Source organism: Cololabis saira, chromosome 5, assembly GCF_033807715.1.
Source record: "Cololabis saira isolate AMF1-May2022 chromosome 5, fColSai1.1, whole genome shotgun sequence".
In the NCBI taxonomy this organism is placed as follows: domain Eukaryota; kingdom Metazoa; phylum Chordata; class Actinopteri; order Beloniformes; family Belonidae; genus Cololabis; species Cololabis saira.
In genome coordinates, this window is record NC_084591.1 from 34,497,896 (window position 1) to 34,520,474 (window position 22,579).

The window sequence follows — 22,579 nt, forward strand, 5'->3', positions numbered from 1 at the left end:
CATAGGTTACATATTGCATAATTACTACATGGCACTCAAACACACCGAGGTGAAAACTATGAAGAAAATGAAGTGCAAAATAAAGATCATAGACAGAATATCAAAAATAAGGTTCATTGTTACGCATACAAAAACGTGGAATGCTTTTGCTAATAAATCAATATTAGGATATAACAAATCAATGTTTTAATAGGGTGACGAAGTATCGCGCTATATCGCTGTATCAATATTATTCACAACCCTATGGTGTATAAAAAAAAAAGCTTCTGCAGACAGGTCAAAGGAAATTTGTTAGTAAAGCACATGTCATGTACAAGACTATTTAAAGTGCTTTGTATAAAAACTGAAGATGCTCCAATTGACCGGCCGGGGACCGGTATGACCCCTCACTTTTTTACGGATAAGATCCCCGTCTGTTTTGCGCATGCATCATATAATGTACGCAGCACATTAAACGTGAAAGCGCTGTATACTGTATACACGTAGGAGCAACATGGTAATGTGGAAATTCTTACTAAACATAGACTCAATTATTGGACGGATGATCCACATCACGTTATAGGTTTTCTGAAGAGCAGTTGTCAAGTCTCTTCTTTTTTTCTCATAATACGGGGCGCCATATTGTAAATGGGCAAACAGGCAAAGGAAGCCCAATTGAACATGGCCAAGTTATTAATCAAACTTAGCCGTGGTCACCAGTTCCATCAGACCATCCACAACAGAAGAGCTGCTAGCAGACGTTTGCAGCATAATATTCCATTTCACAAATTGTTTTGGTGGTGATGGTGAGATGACTACTGCGTTTAGTCCACGCTGGGCTTCTGGAGCGTACCGGTGAGTAAAAACTGCTGAATACTTCGCTAAGCTTCATAGCATGACGATGACTGGTGAGGAAGTGATGATGGCTAGCCATTGGCTATGCAGACTACCAAACTTAAAGCTTCACCCCCCCCATAATATAAATACATGTATTGCTTTATATAAATTCCTCTGAAGAGGTATTCAAGACTTATTTGATGGGAAAATCTAGTAATGGAGACAAAAACGTTTTTTTTTCCATCCGTATTTAAAAAACGTATTTAAATTTAAATGTTTATTTCTTTTTTTTTTTTTTTACCTTGTCTGCACATATATTAATGGTTAATACCATGCTGGTAAGAACCTAAAGCATGTGCATTTTTTATATAAAATATATATGATATGTTTTTAAATATATGTCACATATATTTATTTTATTAAATATACACTTTTTTTGGGGGGGGGGGGGGGGTGACATCCGCTCCTAGTCCTAGATGCAAAAAAAACACATGGAAGCGCACAACGAGCACTGGAAAGTGGAGTAAAAACAAACAGACACGGGAACAGGCAGAGACACGAGCAGCAACTATCCCAGCTAGGCTAGGCTACCGCGACCATCTAACCCCCAAAACTGCGGAGCGAGCATGCAGGCGAACGAGCAGATGTGCATGTCCGTGTGGCTATGCGTGTGTGTGTGTGTGTGTGTGTGTGTGTGTGTGTAATAGTCCTATCAAAGCTCCACCTGAACTGTAACTATAGTGGAGGAGGGGGGGGGCAACCCCGCCACCCGAGAGACCAGAGGCCGACAAGGGAGAACCCGGAACCCAGGCCACCAGCAACCCCACAGAGGGTGAGAAGAGGGTGGGAGGAAACCCACCGCCAGCGAGGCCCGCCCCCCCCCCAGCAGTGACCGATGGAACCCGCGGGCGGGGCCCCCATGACGGGAAGAGGTAGCCAGGGAGCCCACGGTGGCGAACCGGGCACCGCGGGCCACACTCCCGCCCCTGGTGTTGAGTGAATGTGGCTAATGCAATAAAAACAGGGAGGGGGAGGTCAGGGTATCATATTTGACAATGACCTCCCCCTCCAAGGCGCCAAGTATCCTTGTTAAGTGTATCTCTATTAAATGTTGAGTGTGCGGTGTCTAAGATGTTATCAAAATCGTGGGGCGGGGAGTACCGGGGCACGTGGGACAGTGTGTGTGTGTGAGTCGTGTAGGGGGGCAGGAGGGGGAGCGGTGGCCGAAGCCAGTAGGCAGGGCCAGTGTTACTGGCCTTGGTAGGCGCCCACGCTGGATGGCCGACGGGGGCCGGCCCTCCGAGCCGGGCCAGGGCCCCACCACACCTTCAGAAGCGGCCCCCCGGCGCCGCCGGAGCCACCAGGCGGAGTTGATTTATTTCTGATGCAACGTTGCACATTTTAATATGGATTCAGTAGAGGTGAATTTGTTTAAAAGCAAAAACCTTTTATAAATTCACCTGGTGTGGTACAAAATGATAATATACAGTAGTAAACATTTGAAGTGGATTAAAAACACTACAGCTGAGTAGTACATTGTAGGCTGTGAAGGAGCACATAAACAAACATGACAAAGAAAGTATTGCTAGCAGTTGCGGACAAATGACTTTCACCACCTAAGCTGCGCTTATTGACAAACATTATAGCTTCTGAATAATGGTACAACAAATAACATGGACAGTATGGTCAACTCTGACTCATAATGCATAGTTGCTCTTTGCTTCGTTCTTTCTTTCAACTCTTTGCTTTAGGCTGATTGTCATGGAAACATGATGCTCCCAAAAGCCTGATACTGCCCAATAACATCATTGACTGTTGTCACCGTGAGTGTGCTGGAACATTTGGGCTACTAACTAACTGAAACATTATACAATGTAATCTGGTGTGAACGAGACAGCGCCACAGGTGCGCATCAATATATGGGAAAACAACCTAAGTTACTTTTACTACACTGTCCGAGATTTTTTTCTGTCAATTTTTACAGTCTTTTGCTTGGTCAACCTCATTTTCTTTTTCACCATTACCTTCTTGGATCTTTTAGCTGCTGCTAAATGTTGAGTGTGCGGTAGATTTTGATGATAGTGGGGGGAGGAGACTCCAAGGGCTAGATAATGCTTCCTACAAGTAATCAAATATTCTTCAAATGGAATTGAAACAGGTCTTTTCACACAAAGCTTTAATGAAAAAAAGGAAAACCAAAAGGTTTATTTAAATTAATCACAGTATAGGACATTTTCACTTACCAGAGTAGATCCCTTAGGACATAAAAATACTATATTAGGGAAAAAAAATGGTTTTGAGGCACCTAACTCTGCACAACATAGAAGTAGAGCCCTGTTCTAGTTTTTGTTTTGTATATTAGCTAAGGACCACTAACCACTCACAGCTAAATGTTACCAGCAAACTGCTAGTATCAGCTGTTAGTACTAATCTGCCCGTTGCCATACAGCATTGCAAAGACTTCTCATTTCTCAGTCTTTATGGAGTGACATTCCTGCTCACATTTGTGCCAACAATTTGAGTTTGTGATAGCAGAAGTGTATTCATGAGCCTCCTGCAGCTTCCGTGTTGCATTCCAGTGGGGGACAGCAAACAGAGTACAAGAAAAGTCTTCTCTCAATATTGTGCTCCTGCAAAATTGCCTCTGATGAAGTGCACTTAGCCATGTTTATAGCTGTCCAGGTTCACAGAAAGGCCAGTGGCACAATGCGGAAGAGCGAGAGAAGTTGGTTACAGAACAACTGAGTGGGGAAACACCATTACACACCAGGGATTAAACAAAGACAGAGAAGAGGAAAAACTCTCCAAGGATTTAGGAAATTGCCACATTTTCCCAGCTTTATTTTGCCCCTCTGAATACTGCAGAAATAACCGATCTTTAAGAAAACTGACAAAAACATGCGTTCTGTGAAAAATGTTTTTGAAATTACTTTCTTTTTCAAAAGCTATCCTTCAGATTTTTCTTTCGGCATTGTTAGGGTTAATGAGTGGGACCATAAGGCCATCTATAGGGCAGGGCTGTCAAAATTATGACATCAACGCACCACCACTGACTAAAACAGCTCTTACATTATGCGGACTTCCCGTCATGAGAACAAAATACATACTTGGTGTCAGCGTAGGTGAAAGGCAAGCATGAATGCCACATTAAAAGGGATAAAACTGGAGTTTGGGTTTTGAGTAAATGTTTGGCTAACTCAGCTTCATCACATGTCCGGTATTTAGCTAAATAGTGTGATGACAGTGACCATCTCATTAAATAAAGGCAAGCAGTCTTCTCAGCCTAACCAGCCCCTGTCCTTCAGCCACCCTGCAATGCTTTAATCCAGCTAACCTTGTCAAAACCAGCAGACCTCATTCAGAACAAGCAGATGACTCTCTGCACGCCAGTGGCCTCTATAAATAGAAATTTCATTGAGAAGCAGCAGGCTGAAGGGACGGTATTGTAAACAGTGGGCCAGCCCAAAGCCTTACACAGGGCTAACATGGGAAACTGATGGAAAGCGGCACACTTCAGCCATAACACAATCAGTACAATAACACAGTGTCACTCCTCAGGCAAAGGTTTCCTCTCAGGGCTAACTACTCAGTACCAAACTAAGAGCAGTCTTTAAGTTGAACAACAAATACAGTATAAAGATATGTGCTTATTTCTGGAAGAACATTGAAAACAACCTAGAGAACATTCCTGTGATCACTTTTAAAAAGGCAAGAATTTGAGTTTCTGAGAAGAATCAATGAACAACTCATTCTGCATTTTGGTTAAGACCTGTATGCAATATAGCATTTTAAATAATCATTATGCCATCGACTTTCTCCTGTGCATAGTACATGAGTGTATTCTATAAAGATAATGAGTAAAACAGCTGTTTTTAGCCATGCACTACACTCACATCTGCTGGGAATACACCCCGTCTGCCTGACTCACTGATCATCAATTTGCCTTACTTACCCTAATTTATGCACAAGACAACGTAACAGGTTTCTGGCATAGATTAATAGAGTCGGCATGAAAATTCTGTTTTCCTCAGCAAGTAAAAATACTTGGAAATACGAATGTTTTATTTTGTTTCCTGGGCAAGACTCTACCATTCAGTAATTTCAAGAACAGGGTGTCTCATTCAGACAAATGTGATATTTCCAAATTCTAAATGTTATTTGATATAGTTTCATAGATAAAGGAATAGATCAGCATTGTTAAGCACACACGATGAAAATACTCTGCACTACAACTCAGGTCACTGGAAAAGACCCCATGATAACCCCAATGAAGCCTAATGCACACTCACTCACTGACACTTGCATCATGCAGACCTCAACTGGGGACACATGTGAGTCAGAGGTACAGGTTCATCTGTAATATCAGTATTTTCTGCTGATAGGAATCCATTGCTGGGGCCCATCCGAGCTGGTCATGGAAATTAGGACTGGAAATTGTAATTTCACATCAGCATGAACGGGGTTCCTGTGGTCACACAGAACCAGCTATCTTTATCAGTTTATTAAATTCATTTGAGTCAGCAGCTCTGATGCTGCTGTCTTAACAAATGAGAGTAGGGGTGGGTATTGCCAAGGACCTCACGATACAATACGATACTGCGATATCCAAATTTTTGCATTATACTGTGATGTTATACATAGTTCGCTGAAAACATTCAAAGGCATTATGCATCTTAAAATCTGAGTTGCACGTACATCAGATTATAGGGATAATTCATAGGACAAACTGAGTCAAAATAATGTAATTCAAATTATCCATGCCATTTAATTGTAATTATACAAGCTAAAGTTACAACATATTTGTATATTTTTTTCATATTATTTACATAATATGAAATTAACATTAACAATATTATTTAAACCACCCATGTATACAATAAAGTCTTACTGGATTTACAACCTGTCTGAAACATGATTTATTATTTGAAAAAAAAATCAAAATTTATATTAAAATGTTAAATATCGATATTGAATTGGCCAACAAAGTATTGCAATATATTGCCATAATCTATATTTTTGCCCAACTCTAAATGAGAGCAAATAAAACTTCAGTCTCCATCACAGACTTATAGAGCAGTGGTTCTCATATGGGGGTACGCGTACCCCTGGGGGTACTTTAAAATAATTATTTCATAAATAATTGAGGAAAATATAAGTCTAAATTCATAAAATGAATTTTATCTTCAGGAGTAGGCTATTCAACTTATTATCCTAAAACCGCAGAGTATCCCCCACACCAGGATGGTTCCACCTAACCTGTCAATCACCTGGCTTCACCTGTCAATCACTTGGACCAACGATGGAGTCGTGGTTGAAGCATAGCAGCAATATTTTTATGTTTAATAAATCAGTTACTGATGGCACAGTGCTCTGTTTTAGTTCTTTTTTTTTACAACCAAAAGTGCTTTGCGCTGGTTAGGGGGTACTTGGCTGAGAAAATATTTCACAGGGGGTACATCACTGAAAAAAGGTTGAGGACCACTGTTATAGAGGATATCCAACATGTTGCGTCAAACTCTGAATGGCATGGCAGCACCTGTGTCCAACTGGACTCACAGCAGTCCTACCAGCACTTATCCAGCTGTACCCTCCTATGTGATTTTGTGCTTGTGTTGTTCTCTCAGATATAACTCGCTTTGGATAAAAGTGTCTGACAGTAGTAGTAGTAGTAGTAGTAGTAGTAGTAGTAGTAGTAGTAAATGGCCTAAACGTCCTTGAGAAATAGAGTCTGGTATGTCCTTTCATGTTCACAGATTTAGCTCTACAATCTCATATGTGTATGTCCCCAACATCCACTTTGTCTTCCCATTAAAGGTGAGGTGACTTCCCACACCATGCCCCAAAGAGGTCCACCATTTTTCTGCCTACAGTTAACCAAAGATCTGCCCACAACAGCAAAGTCATCTGAGTATTTCTGCAGATGACAGAACTCTGAATTGCACAGGAAGTCTGAGGTGTATGGGCCGAAGAGAAACAGTAAAGTGCCCTGCAGTAGCCCACTGCTGACCACCGGCTCAGACACACCAACCTTCAGTCTCAAAAACTGTTTGTCTCATAGCCAAAAATCCTAGCAATTGTAGAGGCATCTACTTGCTCTTTTTCTGGAGTTTCCCACATAGCAGTGCAGGCTGAATCATGTCAAACTCACTGGAGAACTCAAAGAACATGATCCTCACAGCGCTTCCTGCTTTTTCCACATATGAGTGGGTTAGCTGAAGTTGGTAAAAAACACCATTGTTGACTCAAACTCAAAATGATAAGCCAACCGCAGAGGGTCCTGAAAGGTGCTTACTTGCTTCCATGGGTGGACTAGGAAATTCATAATGTGGTAGGGCAGATGGATGTGACTCCTTAGGTAGTGGAACAAGGCTTTTTTCTTTATAATTTTCTTCATACAGAGAACAGGACACTGTGTTCTTTTCTTTTTTATAAACAAATAAACAAACGTACAAATAACATTTTCTGTTTCATTGTCACTCCTAAAAACAGGTGATTCTTGTACATCCAGTCTTCCTGGTTCAACATTAATAGGTGTACCTGTAATCCATACAGTCCCAATTGTCCAAGGACTTTTCCCACTGATCTTATGGGTGATGCTAAAAAAAAAAAAAGGGTGAAGTCTTGCTGTTGCTGCAACAGAGCGGCTGAGCTTCCACAATGATAAAGCTCTGAGAAAGAGACATTTTTTTAGAAAACTAACTAGACACATCTTTAGCAATGTGTTATACTCCCACTTTGGTTGCTTTTGCGTTCACATCTAGATCACATGGACAGTCACCTAGACCGTCAGGCGATTAGACAGTCACCTATTTAACCACACAATACAGAGGTAGGGATGGAGTAAGACAGAACCTGAACCATTTTTGAGGCACTCATTTGATTCACAATCCACAGTGATCCCAGCCAGGGGGAGGGATTTTCAGGAAGGAAGATCAGTAGCCAGGCTTAAGTTAAAATGTCAAATGTCTTACTTTGACTTCATGCAAAAGAGACAGTTCAGAAGACCCGACAGACCACATACTACCACGCGTTTTTCCTCTCTTTGAAAAACAGGTACAGACTGGTTCTTTCATGGAGCTGCGGCAAAACAACGAGATGCTTCAACCCTGAAGGCCGGTGATACTTGATCATCAAACTGCCACCAATTACAGCATTAGGAGAAGTCATTTATTTTGCCCATGTTAGTAAAAGGTGCTAAACTCCTTGAACCATTCCCTCATACCACTGCTGAAATTTCATCCAGAGCAGCATTAGCCCCACACAGAGAAAGAGCGATACTGAGGGCAAAGTGAGACCAGGGCTCTGGAGACCATGCAGAGTAGATCCTGCCAGTCCAGGAGCAGCCGGAGAAATGACAGCTCTCTTTCATCACTCCTCCCATCTCTCCCCTCCCCCCTCTCCCCTCTGATAGGATATCAGCCTACTACAATTCATTGTTCACTACAGAAAATGTCTGAACGCTCACGTTTTTCCATCACGGAGGGCCTAACGGGGCTCAGGGGGTAGAAGATGGTCGCCGACACACTCCCTCTTTTCAGCCTATGACCTAATGCAGGTAAAGAGTGAAGCCCAGCTCTGAACCGCTCCCTCTTGAGCCCCACACCCAAACTTCCAATTTAGCTATTTGTTGAACCTCCTGCACTGAGAGATCCATGCCCCAGTGGGAACAGACTCAGAACTGGGAAGAGCACAAGTTTTCTCAACAGTGTGAAGACAGCTCAAAAAGCTCAGTTATTATGTTGCTTTAGTGGTTTCCTTCTATCCAGCCACCAAAAACCTCCCTGATAGCACCTAAGGTTTATCCAGTATAATTTAATGCATCACACTGAACACCTTAAACCAAATGTCTGGCACACCAGTTTCAACAGAAATCCATCTTTAACTCTGAAAAGAATAAAAACAGTATTCGTGGATATATGTTGGTTGAAGTAGAAAACAACAGTGTGTTTCTTCTAGAGGTAAAAAGACAAAGTACATAGAGTACATAGAACTTCCGATTACTAAAATGTTTGGCATACTTGCGCTCTTATGCCTACTGTACGTGCCCCTCACCCTGTGTTAATAATAAATAACAGCGCCCTCTACTGGGCAGCCCCTGAAGCATCATCCTGTCTTCACCACAAAGCTTCAACTGTTCCTGATAAAGGGCAGTCATGTCTATCCCAGCATGCACCGGGAGCAATCTCTAAACAAGACAGTAAACCTGCAGACAGTAAAACATTTATAGCTATTGACAGATTCAGCTTTGGGGAAAGGTGAAACAGAAAAGCATCCTGTATCAATCTGTAAATGAATTACAATGTTCTAACTTGATGAATGGTTATGCATTTTTAAGTTTGTCCTTTCAAAGCAAAAACGTGTACGCTTTCTTTCCCTGTAATGAATGCATGCAGTGTTTAACCACATTTCTGTGAAACAGAATTGAACAAAACACAGTGTAAAAGTCTGAGGGCTGCAAAGCGGTATAAAGTAACCAGCAAGTCATATTGTGCGATTAGGTCTCATTAATCATGATCAAGTTCAGCCAAAGAAACCAAAAAAGAGAGAGAGAAAAAAAAAATACAGCTGAAATTTTTTATGGCACTGACTTTTTCTGTCCTCTTCGGTGATGAAATGCATGCTTTCATGTGTCACTTTAGCAATAACTGTCACATGACAGATAAGTCTGAACAATTGGGAGGGAGGTGTTGTATCGGTAGTCAGTCCCAAACTGGGTAAGAGGATATTTCATCCAGTGCCTCTACGCAGGGCTCCAACAGTAACACCTCCAGACTAAAAAGAAATTCCTCTGCCTCTTCTGCTCGCTGCTGGAACAGACAGCCCTCTTAATCCTGCTCAAATAATGAGGTCATTTCACACTATAACTTCCTCCCCCCTTTTTTCATTTGAGCATATTATAATCTGGCTGCAAGATGATCAGAACATTTGTGTGTTTTTTTTTTATATACGTTGGTTTATTTGTTAAAAAGCACATGGCGAATCACGACTCTGTGACCCTTGTTTACTTGTATTTCTGCAGCTATGATCACAGGCCTGGGCTTATACGGGACTGTAGAGCGAGGAGGTGGGAAGCAGTGGGACAGACAGAGATGTTGTGGAGAGCTATGTCCTGCCAAAACCATCTCTGATCACTGCTCTGAAACCATCTGATCGCAGGAGCAGCCGGCCTGGCCTTAAGTGGAAGTGACAGTGTGTCTGAGAGACACGTTACAAGTCAGAGGAAATTGGAGATAAACAGATAAAAGAATGCAATCTCTGCTGGAAGTAGCAAGGCACAGGGGGCAGGAAATAAACCTGTATTTAAGCTGATTACCCGAGCAGAGTCCCAGCCCCTTTCAGCAGCTCTGTGCTGCCCGGTCTCTCCACTGCCAATGTTGTTAATTAGAGATTTGCTGAGGGGAAAAAAGGCAGCCTTGTCAGACTTGCAGGAGTGTTAGTGATGGCTGGCTGGAGGGGGACATGCAGAGCTCTTAATTGGGTCTGTATGCTGTATCGGTGGCTGGCTGGAGCGCTGGTGATGATTGCTGTGAGCAGGTGGCCATGGTGGCAGCTCCATGCAGGCCGTCCAAGGCCAGCCTGTCTGTTCTTGTCAGAACCTGGAACACTGAGCAGACAGCTCCTGAGCCCCACACTCATTACTCCAAGTTACCCACCCAGTTGCTTAGCAACACCCTCACAGCCCCTCCATAACACCTCAGTGGCCCCACAATGTAACCCGCAGTCGTGGAAGACTACTTCCTCAGTCCTGCCATGGGAAAAAACACGAATACGCCACCACTTCATAACATGTAGTACATTAGATCATTAATGAGTTTGTCTTCTTGAAAAAAGGGGGTTAAAAAAAATGTGACAAATAGTTATATGACAGTTTCAGGCTATGACATCTAAAAAAGCACAGATTTCTTTATTTAAGTTATTTTTTTTTTCATCACATGAGGCAATACAATTGAAAAACGGCATTTATGAAATAACATGAAGCTAAATTTCTTGTCTCTTGAGTGGATTATGGTCAGAAAAAGGTATTTCAACGTGCTTCTTTTAACAGTACTTGAACAGATAAGCATCCATGTGACGACATCCACACAAACACAGGATCGGGGGTCTAGGAAATATTCTTGCTAAACATGCTGATGTCTTTTTCCGGCAGTAATCCTGTTTTGAGTAGGAGAGGTGCTCCGCTTCATGGAAACACTGCTGAAGACATGAAGTCCAGCAACCCAATCCAAGGCTGACAAGAGTAAAATACAGCAATCTAGAAATCAGCCTGAACAGACTTCCTTCTTCCAAAATGTCTCCATGCCAGGGCAAGATTTATTGGCAAATGAGTGATACAACTGCCAGAAGGAAACTTAACAAAGTAAACTTGGATTTTGTGATTGCAAAAGGAGCAGAACATTTCTGCCGCAGCGTTTTTGTTTTCCTTTTATTACCAAATGTCATTGGTTCATGGGGCAATCCATGTCCCAGGAGGACCGAGGTTTCCTTTAGTCGCAGTAAGATTACTTTGGACAGCAGTCAGCCAAAGTTTCAACAAGATTCAAAAGGAATTTTGATGAATGTTACAAATTAAGTGTAAAAGAATTAATCATGTGAGGATTTGACCTAACGGACTTTGGGCATGTGGAGCGCTCCTTCTGCTTGCCTGGAAAATGACAGGAAACAGTAGAATGACATCAGTTATGGCACAGTGCAAGTCCTGTTTAATGAAATGGAGAATTCAGTGGGCTTCTATAACGCCGTCTCATACGTGGAGTGCACCTCCAGACTCCAGCTGTGAATTAAAAAAAAAAAAAAAGGGCATATTTCATGCAACCGCTGAAGAAACTGGAGCAGAGTTGGAATACAATCAAGACCAACATTACCCCCTAATAAGCAGTGACTAATCTGGCAGTAATAAACGTTATTTTCACTTCTCCTTTCTCAAAGGGTTACCGCTTAAAAATTGAGAAAAACCAACATTCTGTGTTGTTTTTTTCTTTTTGTGTGAATGTGTGCATGCATGCATGCATGTGTGTGTGCCTCATCTGCATGATTGAAGTTGATCTAATCGAGTCAACAGCTCACTAAGAACATACAAGCTAGACAGTGTTTTGAGTGGAGGCTGTCCTCCTGAGTGTGAAACTGGAGCACTTGGGGATGTGGCCACAGTGGGCCCTGCAGACCCCTGGAACAATGTTGGAGATTTCTGCCCAGAAGAGCTCAGATATCATGTAGAAACCTCAGACTTCTAGGCCTCTGGTAGAGGCCCTGAGTGTTATACTGCCCACATGAGAAGAGAGGAGTGAGCAGGGAGTGTCCAGTATACAACCATACCCCCATCGTAGACTCTCTGTGACACGGTTATCTACACCAGGACGTGTCCATGTTCAGTGGTGCTTCTTGAGTTACTGAAGCTGCAGAGAAGGGAAAACCCTCAACTTAGACCCACTTTAGTGCGCCAAGACGACCAGAGCATGCAAAAGCTGAAAACCCAAAGGGTGATCATTTGTCACAGGCCGTTCGCATGTCTGGAATGTCTCAGTTTGTGCACTCAGAATATCAAACAAGATGGGTAGTATTACTAGAGATCAGGGCTAGTTGCATGTCGGTCGATCAAAGCAAGGAGGGCTGCCTCTGCAACTTTCACACGCAAACGTGTCTTTCCGGAGGTTGCACTTTGGCTGTGGGTGCTAGACCTCACTGTGGAAGTGCCTGTAAATAAATGGTTTTGTTAGTGTGTATACACATTCCTCTGACCACCAGTCCTTCTCAGCCTTGAACCTCTGTCAATACAGGCTGCTGTCCCCACAGCTGACTGCTCACGTCACCTCATTACATTAAATGGACTTCGCGGAAAGAAATCAACTGACACTTTTCAGCACTATTTAAGTCTCTTCAAAATGGCTTGAAGGTAACTTACTAAGATAACTGATATGCCATTCGTCTAACCTTTGATGGGGGAAAGAATCTGCTGTGAATGTCAGATGAGAGGGAAAAATTAAATTTGTTCAGGAAAAGTTGTCATCAGTCATAATTTATTGAACGCAGCAGCAGGAGAACAGGTTCAGCAGAGGCCTCACCAACGAAGATTTCTCAACATGGCAGTTTCATGAGGGCGTATTTATGGTAACACTATGCACATTTTAAAATAAGTAAAGATTAGATTTGTGATAACAGTTTTTATATTATATATTTTTTCCTGTTTTAACAAGAATTTCACAGATGAAAAATAAATAAACTTTTCATCGCCCTCTGCTGGACAAACAGGGGATTGTTTAAAAAAATGGCAGGGAACATGTTTGCAAGAAGAAGAAGAAAAAAAAAATCAGACAATATCATTGGTTAAGCACCTGATTTTTCAAACTTTTCTTTTCGATGATAAAATATAAACTAGATGCGAGATGTTTGTCGGTGCGCTTCACATGTAATACAAAAGTATTCATTTGTTTAACAGTAATCTGTTCTTACTGTAGTACTTAGTAATATTGTATATTAAAATTGATTGTATATATTTTTTTTAATTGACAATTAAGCAAATAAAATAATCTATTGGTAACAATTTCTCAGACACCATCTTAAAGACAAGGGGGTATGGTTTTTGTGTATGCACCAGTTCAGCAGCCTGAAGACTTGCAGCTAAAAACCTGAACCTGCAGGAGTGGTGGGGATGGCTGGGACGGATCCTAGAAATCTGAAGTCTAGTACTTGTCAGATGGTCTCCTCGTCATTTCTAAACCTTCCAAGTTCATATTTAACTGAGATGAAGTGATAAGAACATGAAAAAATAGAGATGAGAACTAAAAGTGGAGCCACAAAGATCTCAATCTAATAACCGCTTTGTAAGGTTCCCTGCATTGCACCATACCTGCATATAATATTGATTTCACTGCTGCCTTTCAGATGCCATGTTATGACTGTGGAACCAAATCTGAGCAGACTTGAACTCTTCTTTATAATGATGAATCGAGTCCAAGTACTAAAACACGGTTTACCACATCTTTAGCTGGAAAATCATATTGAAAATCCATATAAAATAAGAAGAAAAAGAGCCTGGAGACCTGCTAATAATGAATCATAAAGCACAGAGAGAGAAAAAAAAAATGACAGCAGAAAAGAAGAACACAGTGGATTTCCTGATGGTTGGTCTGGCATTGCAAGGATGTTTTACTTAGGGTACCAAGGGAGGTGAACTACCCAGACCAACACACAAGGCTCAGATTGAGAGAGAGCGCACGACACAAAGAAAGAGAGGAAAAGGGGGTAAATGTAATTAATCACACTCGAGTCAGTGGGTCTGGTTGGAGGTGGTCTTGAACTCTGGGTTTGTTCCGACGGCCTGGAGAGGAAGGCCGGTGAACCTGGAATGCTGGGTATGGGTCCTCAATTAGTTTACAAATTTCAGCTGTGACAGAGACATCCTCATCAGCCCAGGCCACAAGCTCCATCTCACCATCCCTCAGCAAACCACATTACATCAGGGACTAAACCTCATGCCGCTGCCTGAAGAATTCCCCAAGTTGCATCATAAAGAAGCTCTCTCAACTTAGCCCGACCTAAATCAACAGTGTTTTTGTTGTGGTTAGATTGGATTGCCTTACATTCAGCCCTTTTAACCGTTTTTTTTTTTTTTTTTTTGGTTCCATAAGTCCAACGCACCCCCAGAGACTGGACCTCCACCGGTCTGCTGTTTCAGTTCCCTGTGGTCTCAGCAGGTTGCACATCCCTGCCAGTCTCACTGGATGTAATTATCCCTATTTGGAAATGTAAGTTTTGCAATAAAAAGCTAAGCGGACTCCACTTATGTGTGGGCTGAAATAAAATCTAATTGTGAAATAAATATGCTTTCTTAAGCGCTGCCTCGCAATGAAAATGGTTCAGATGATAAAAAGCTGAGCGTAAACGGTCAGGACAGGGCCGGGGGTATGAAGCTTAACTCGTACTTCCCTCAGTTGACAAATGAAGACAGCGTCACTGGGCCACCCAGCTGACTTTCTCACAGACACACACATGCTGGTGTTGATGGACAAAAAACACACGGTGGTTATACCACAGAGCTGCAGTTAATCTGATGATTAACAGTATTATCAATCATCCTCTTATTCAGCGACAGAGTGCCCACTGGGATGAAACTGATTTAGTCACACACAAAAAAAAGTTATGCAAAGAGTTCCTTCACTACCATGCAGATCACAGCTCTGCAGTAGTTACTTTATTAAATATGAGCACATATTTCCTTCTTGTAGCACTAGAAGTATATAATATATATATATATATATATATATATATATATATATATATATATATTTATTATTTTTACCAATTAGTACTTTGCATTTTTGGGAATATGCATCTGTAAATACATTCACACAACATCCATCTATTCACTACCAGAGTATGCATCCCGTCTTCCGAGCCTGCGTACGTGCAGATGTTTTTGCTGATCACAATGAATCGAGTCGAGTATATTTATTGTACATTGTGTGCGTGACAAATTGCATGAATATGTGTGTGAGAGCTCAGGACAGGAAATGTTAAAGGTTTAGGTAGGTCTATGGGAACAAAGGCTTGGCGATCCCCGAAAGCCCTTTCTTTTCATAGCGCCTTGGGCTCCTGTCACCCTCACAGAAACGCTGAAGAGGAAACATGCCGGAGCTCCCACCCACACGTTTCCCTTCACCTTCAACGGAACGCCTGACCCGCAGTGCATCCCAATCATTAAACCTTAACATAAACACGTAACAATACTGTTCCCCGAACCAGATCTAAATGACAAACAAAAGAAAGCTTAATTCCCCCGGTGACTAAACAACCCCGACTTACTTTCATCTCTGACCTCACCTTACAGTCATTAGAACCCACTTCCTTCTTTCTTTCATCCCTCTGTTATTTCTCTGGCCTTATTCTGGGTAAAGGTACTCTAACGCAGGCTCATTCCCCTGAAGTATTCCATGTTCATCCTACACGTGAGGACTTTGTGAGGACTTGAGGAGAGCTGAGTGACCTTTGCCTCGAGAGGATAATTACAGCACAACTAAACGCTCCTTGTTTAAGCTGATTTTGCACATTTATTGAGGATCTGCAATTATTTAACCATTTTCTCATCATTTCATTATAGTTCATGACATGCAACAAAAAGGAAATCCATGAAAAACAAAAGAACTTTAATGAATAATAAAAGAATTACTTCAGACCCTCAGATACAAAACATGAAAAAACAAACAAAAGATGCCAATGAACAGAAAAATAAAATCTATTAATACTCTGAAGTTGATTTGATGACTAATTTGACCACACTGGTCTAAAACTGTAGTGATTTGTGTCAGCTCAGGTATATCAGCTGTGCCTTGCAATCACCAACAGATTTGTAGTAAAGTGGAAGGGCAAAGCCTCATATGTTGGTCTCATACTCCTGGTTGAGGAATCCCTCTTCACTCCTTCATCCCAGCTCCTCATGATGGACAATCAGACTGATTTCCAGGTTAAACAAGGGACAGGGAGCGATCGCTCAAGGGATTTGGCATGTACCCTGGGTGCTTCACTGCCCCAATTAATAACTGACTCATAATTTCCTGATCGCAAAGGTCACCTCCTCCTCCTCTTTTGTCTCTGTCTTTCTCTCTGTATCCTCTGCCCTTTTTTCTCCTTTCCCTTTTGGAAGGCCCCTCATCCATAGCGCCCTGCACTGCATTCCACAGACGGTGGGAGCACCTTCAAACGCCGCACAAGCAAAGCAGACGACTGCTCACAGCAGCTTGCACGGAGGCTGAGCCTCAGCTGCCACCCGGGCCTCAACGCTAAGTTCAAGCCCTGCCAGGGGGAGGCTTTAACTGGGGAGAAACTGCAATGTAGCTGCAACACAGCCTGTGCGATGACAAGGAGAAAACAACTGTTTCTCTCAGGGAGCAAAGTGATAACTGTCTAGTATTAGTGACCTCAAAGCTGCTGAAACTGGCTCCACGTAAAACCCTCGGTCCACACCGAGGTCTCTCATGCCTGTGCTGGGACGCTGGCAGCTGCAATATCAGCCCACACGCCCCAAAGCACATTTTCTTCTGACCCCCAAATCTTTGAGGTCTCCACTACACGGACACACAGCTCCAGTTTCAGCCTCCCAAGGGCTCCTATGATCTTGCCTTACACACCAATAATGCTCCAGTATGTGGTCACATACCACGGCATGGCAAATGCAAGGTATAGTAGCAAACAGTAAACCTATTTATTAGCTGACTAACACTAAGCCACCACTATCATATTCAAAAGGCAACAACAATAAAAACTTAAATCAATTACTTCATAAAGTTAGGACCTTCACAGCTGTTGCTTCTCACCAATAAAGCAAGCCCATGAATTCATTTTATGAAATATAGAGTGAAAAATGTGCCATTGGTGAATTGCATCCCATCCTGATTAGATATTAAATAGAGCACACTTGTACGATACACCGAGTAAATAACTGTGAGAAATGCCCTGCGTTTTAAGCTTTTAAGTGTTGTAGTACATCCACATGCGCAAAACACATTCACTGTTTGATCTTACACATACTGAGAGCCCTCAAAACCCTTCAGACTCTGTTGTTTCCCAGCTATTATCCCATCCCGTTCCCCACCACACCAAGAATGTAAAACCACAAAACTGATGAAGAAAGTTCACAAATTAGGGAACGTAAGGCACGTACATCCCACGGCATTCCTCGTTTAATGTATGTAAACAGAGACGGGTACGTCCCTCTGCTTGGCTGGTCTCTGCTCAGTCTCCAGTTGCGCCTGCGTGCTGTGCTTATCAACGCACACATCTGGATGGACTTAGTGATGAAATCCTATAAAGGAACTAATGGGCTCTTCAAACATTTCTGAGGACTGATTAAGAGCCGTTTCAGATCTTGTTCACATCAGTAGGTTCCATATGTGATTTATTTACATTCTCACTAAATTTGTTATCTACTTCACATGCTCTTAGTCAGAGTGGGGTTGGGGGGTCTCTGGGATTTGAAGGGGACTACAACGCTGCTGAATATCTGCTTATGTGGCAGGTCAGATTCTTGTCTCTGTTTGTGTGTGTTTGTGTAAACTAAACATGCATGGTATGCCTTGTACCGCAGCCCCAGCTCTCTGAAGACTATGGTCTTCTCGCAAAGTTATTCTTCCTGATTTTTGTGCAAAACTATTATCTACAAAATAAATCACTTATGTCTTGCCTCTTCTGCAATAAAAACTACTATTAGGAGTCACGGCAGGCAAATTTACACCACTCATACAATCTGGTAGCCAGTACTCTTTGCTGTGTCTTCCAGCAGTGCGACCCCTGTGTTTTAAATGAGAGACTGACATCATAAACTACACGTGTTACAAATTAGGCTTTCTGGCACAGTAAAGTTGACACCTGCCACTTCAAACCATTCTTTGGAAAAAGAGACAGCCTATGATGGCCTCAACAAAGAAAAAAAGTTGCTTTGTCGCATGTTCTTTGGTTGATAAACGTCACACGAACCCAGCTTGGTATTTCAGTCGTCTGAAAAAGTCGTTTTGCTCAAGAAGTTATCAAATTATGCTTCCCGTGACCAAATTAGCAGTTACCACCGACTGACCACCAGATGGCGCCAAAAACAACCTTCATAATGAAAGTCTTCAGAGCTCATCATGAGGCATTATTTTTAAGTTCAAGACGTACAAATGTTGACAATGAGTTATTGTAACAAACTTGCTTCGGTCGATTAAAACAAACTGAAATAAACAGTAACACCGATATTTTTTTAAAATTCAGTAGCCTGCTATTTCACAGTTCACTGTTACTGAACTCTAAGACTGTTTCAATAAATTGCCTTACCATCTATAGTCGGTGCAGAAACTCAAACAGGTGGTGAAGTATCATTAGTAACAGATTATTCCCACGTCGTTGAAGCCAAAACTAGGGGGGGAAACAAAAATTAAAATTCGTCAGCTACAAATTGGCACTCCGGTGTTCTGTCATATTTTGTTGCTTTGCCAAAAAATGCTCCCTAATGGTTTTCTACCTTTGTAGAGCTCATGGATGTAGAGCTACAATTGTTTTGCTCCCAAGCCCACTTCCTTTCCCCCCAAGTGGTCCTTGTCGCTTGCCAGGCCTTCATTGTAAGTAAGAATGTGTTCTTAATGACCTGCCTGGATAAATAAAGGCCAATGACTGAATGAATATCAAATAAAGTGATAGAATTGTTTTTTTTTCCTCTTTATCGTATAATGTTCACAAAGTGTAATGCAATTCATGTCATGGGTCGTGTATTTTTGAAGGATCAAATACTCAACATCCCATATTATCAATTTTACATCATGCAAGAAATGATTGGCGTGGCAATCAAACTTTGAAAATCCACTGTGCGCATGCGCAGAACCAAAAAGTAGCATTTCTCGGCAGGTAGCAGAAATTGGCAGAACACCGGATATGACGAAATGATGACGTAACCATCACAGGACGTAAACTTTAGCAGTAGCATGTAGCATGTAGCTGTAACGCACAGGAAACGAGCTTTTCATAGGCATTTTATTCAATCAACGATATTGATGTTGGCATGCTGCTGTAGACAGAATTATTACGCGGAGGTAACGGGTTTCAACTCAGTCTCACCAGCATTTGTGGACACTGACTGCCCCCCTTTAGAGCAGCGATGATGTTTATTTCTGCAGCTCGCTCAGGAAGCAAAGGAATGTGTTTGCCTTCTTACCATTTGCAGGACTTTGCATTGCTTTGTACTTTAAATACTGATCTGTTACCAACACATCAGTACCACAACACTATCTTATAATGCCTATGATTTGCAGCTTACTGTTCAGAACAGAAATATACTCCCATGTCGACCACATAAACATCAACATAGTTGGTAAGAAATTGAAACTGGGAGTAGCTCTGATGATCTGACTTTGTTTTGTTTATTTTAGTCTCGAGGAATGGTCTGAATGCTGCAGTAAACATGCACAGCCGTTTGCAGGAGCTGAAGAAGGAAGAGGAGACCCTCCTCAAAATCAAAGTCATGCTGCAAGACCAGCTGAACCGCTTGAAAGTGAGTGCGAATTCATATAAAACCATTGTTTTATCACATATTTGTGCCTTACATATTGTGTCTATGCTGTTTCAGTTTGAAGAAGGGGCCTTGAAGTCTATAATCAATGCTCAAACAGAAGAAGGAGGCTCCCACAAATTGTCCTCAGAAACTGAGGTAAATCACATCTGGTTGAAATCCTGCCACCTGTTCAGAGATCAGTTATAAAATAATGACATTCTTGGTTCTGGTTGTTTCGTACTTGGATAACCTCAGTTTGCTCGCAAACACATTAAACCCAAGTTGCTTTATTCTCTTTAGTGAATTATTGCATTAGCGAAGTGGAGTTGTAGTTTTAAAATTCATGTAAACAAACATATTTGATGGATTTTAAACCAAAATCCTCAGTTGGACTGATACACCCAGATAAAGCAGTTAAAGTTAAGCTAATTCTTGCATGTAAATGTTTAGCTGGACTAGAACCAACATTTGGGAAGCTGTGTAATATGTAAATATAACTGAATGCAATGATTGACATTTAGCCATTTCATGGAAAATATTAGCTCATTTTGAATTTGATGGCAGTGACACATCTCTAAAAAGTTGGAACAGGGGTGGCAAAAGGATGTAAAAGTCACAAATTGGCATAAATCGAAAACAACTGGAAGAGCATTTAATAACTAATCAAGTTAATTGGCAACAGGTCAGCAAAATGCTGGAAATGTTTGTTTCATGGTGTGTCAAGTGTTTTCCTCTGGTGAAAGCCCACCGCCAATGAGTATTACTGGGCCCATTCAGTCTTTTACTATTGAGATATTTGCCCATTTTTAATGATGACACAAAAGCCGCCCGAGAGCCCAAAGATTACGAGCATCCAGTATTGGCCTTTGGCCATGTCACTTCCACACACAGATTAATCCTGATTTTATAACATTTTTGATGATGTTATATGCTGCAGATGCTCCTTTTACACCCAGTCATGTAACTGACCTGTTGCCAATTAAAGCAGCACTACGTAACTTTTCCACCTTAATATCATATTTCCAGAGTCATTGTGATGGTACATCAACTTCCAACAGGTTTAATGACACCTCTGTCATGGTCTTAGGGGTCTGTATCGCCTTCACTGGCACTATATAACTTTGAGGTGCATGGTAGGAACCCTTCCACACTACTGGTAAAGCACTACCACTTTTGTCCAAAGGAGCCGCCAAACTCAACACAAGCTGAAAGTTACATTGTGCTGCTTTAACCTGATTAGTTGTCAAATGCTCCTCCAGTTGTTTTTGATTTGTAACAGTTACTTTTCTGTCCTTTTGCTGCCCCAGTTCCAATATTTTTGACGTGTTGCTGCCATCAAATTCAAAATGAGATATTTTCCATGAAATGGCAAAATGTCTCAGTTTCAACACCTGATATGTTGTTTGTGTTCTATTGGAGGGAAGAAATATAGGTTTGTGAGCTTGGCAGTTCATTTTATTTTGTTTGCATTTTACAGTGCCCCAGCTTTTTTTGAAAAGGGAGTTGTACTTGCTCTGCAGATGCTTGACAGTTACCACCGCGGGCTTTGATCCAGAACGATTTAAGTAAACTTATACTCAAAGGAAAGAGCAATTTAAAGCATAGATAATTTATGAAATATACAGAGCTGTAAGACCCAGCTCACACAACAGCATCTGTTGCCAACATCACTTTTAGTTGTTTCTGACATTGCCTCATCAGGGGTCAGTCTGTCCAATTAATCATTTGTCACTTTTCCATTTTTACTTTCATTCATTTTTGCTGCCACCAGCTAAACCAAAGATGTAATTGTTGTTTTGGTGTGTCAGAATAGCCAACAGTAACAAGCTGCAAGTTGCCACTATTGCTAACCATCATGTAGAGTATGACGTACTGTGGTCAATATATCGTATCCCTCCACATACATACATGAATGTGAGAAGTCCAATTGAATGACCCACTGAGCCATAGCTCAACTAATACAAATATACTGACTGTTTGGGTTTTATTACGTTTCTTATTCACATGATTGAATTTTTCATTGCCATGCCGTTGTTTTTTGTTTTTTTTCCAGGTTCACATTAATCTTGATGATGAGGGCGAGATTAATCGAACCAAACTCCTACTGAATGCTGCTGTAGATTACGATATGGAAGAAGAGGAGGAGGATGAGGATGAAGAGGATGACGATGATGAAGACGAAGATGAAAACGAGCTTGGATTTGTGCCTGAGGACGATGAGGAGGAAGATGATTACTGAGAATTGTGGGTTTTCTGTTTTTTGCGCCACTGAAAAAGTACTCCATGTAAACAGACACTCGTTAGTTTGTATTATCCGTTGATAAGTTTAATTTATTTGAACGGAGTAACAGTTACAGTGTAATGGTGTTTGGTGCTAGCAGTACCCTCTCTTTGCCTGAAGTGATGCATGTCATCTGCATTTCTCACCAAGTTAGTTGTGTCAAATCTTGTGGGAGATACTCACTGATATGCAGTAAGGCAGTTATTAGGTGCCTTTTAAGGTAGCTTCCTAAAGTCGTTGTGCATTTTGAGAATATAAAGGAGAGCAACAGTTCACATGAGAATCAAAAGTGTTGTGTTTTATTAAAAATGTATGGCTGGGCCATGTGACTAGTGAATATGTAGGCATTATGTAAGAAATCAAAAGCACAAAATAAATGTTTTGCATATGATTCTTTTGACTGGTTTCCACAGTGTACACTTCTGGTTTCCAAGACGCGATTATGTCTTCATATGCAGTGGGGTTGAATT

The 22,579-nt window shown here is 41.5% G+C and overlaps 1 protein-coding gene across 1 annotated transcript; it reads left to right on the plus strand.

The window, feature by feature from the left end:
- The first annotated feature begins 19,225 nt into the window (after positions 1 to 19,225).
- On the plus strand, positions 19,226 to 22,500 carry snapc5 (small nuclear RNA activating complex, polypeptide 5). Its single transcript, XM_061721778.1, has 4 exons — positions 19,226 to 19,370; positions 19,707 to 19,828; positions 19,904 to 19,984; positions 21,882 to 22,500. The coding sequence occupies exons 2-4, from the start codon at positions 19,739 to 19,741 to the stop codon at positions 22,065 to 22,067; spliced, it is 357 nt and encodes a 118-aa protein (XP_061577762.1). The 5' UTR covers positions 19,226 to 19,370; positions 19,707 to 19,738; the 3' UTR covers positions 22,068 to 22,500.
- Positions 22,501 to 22,579: the final 79 nt, after the last annotated feature.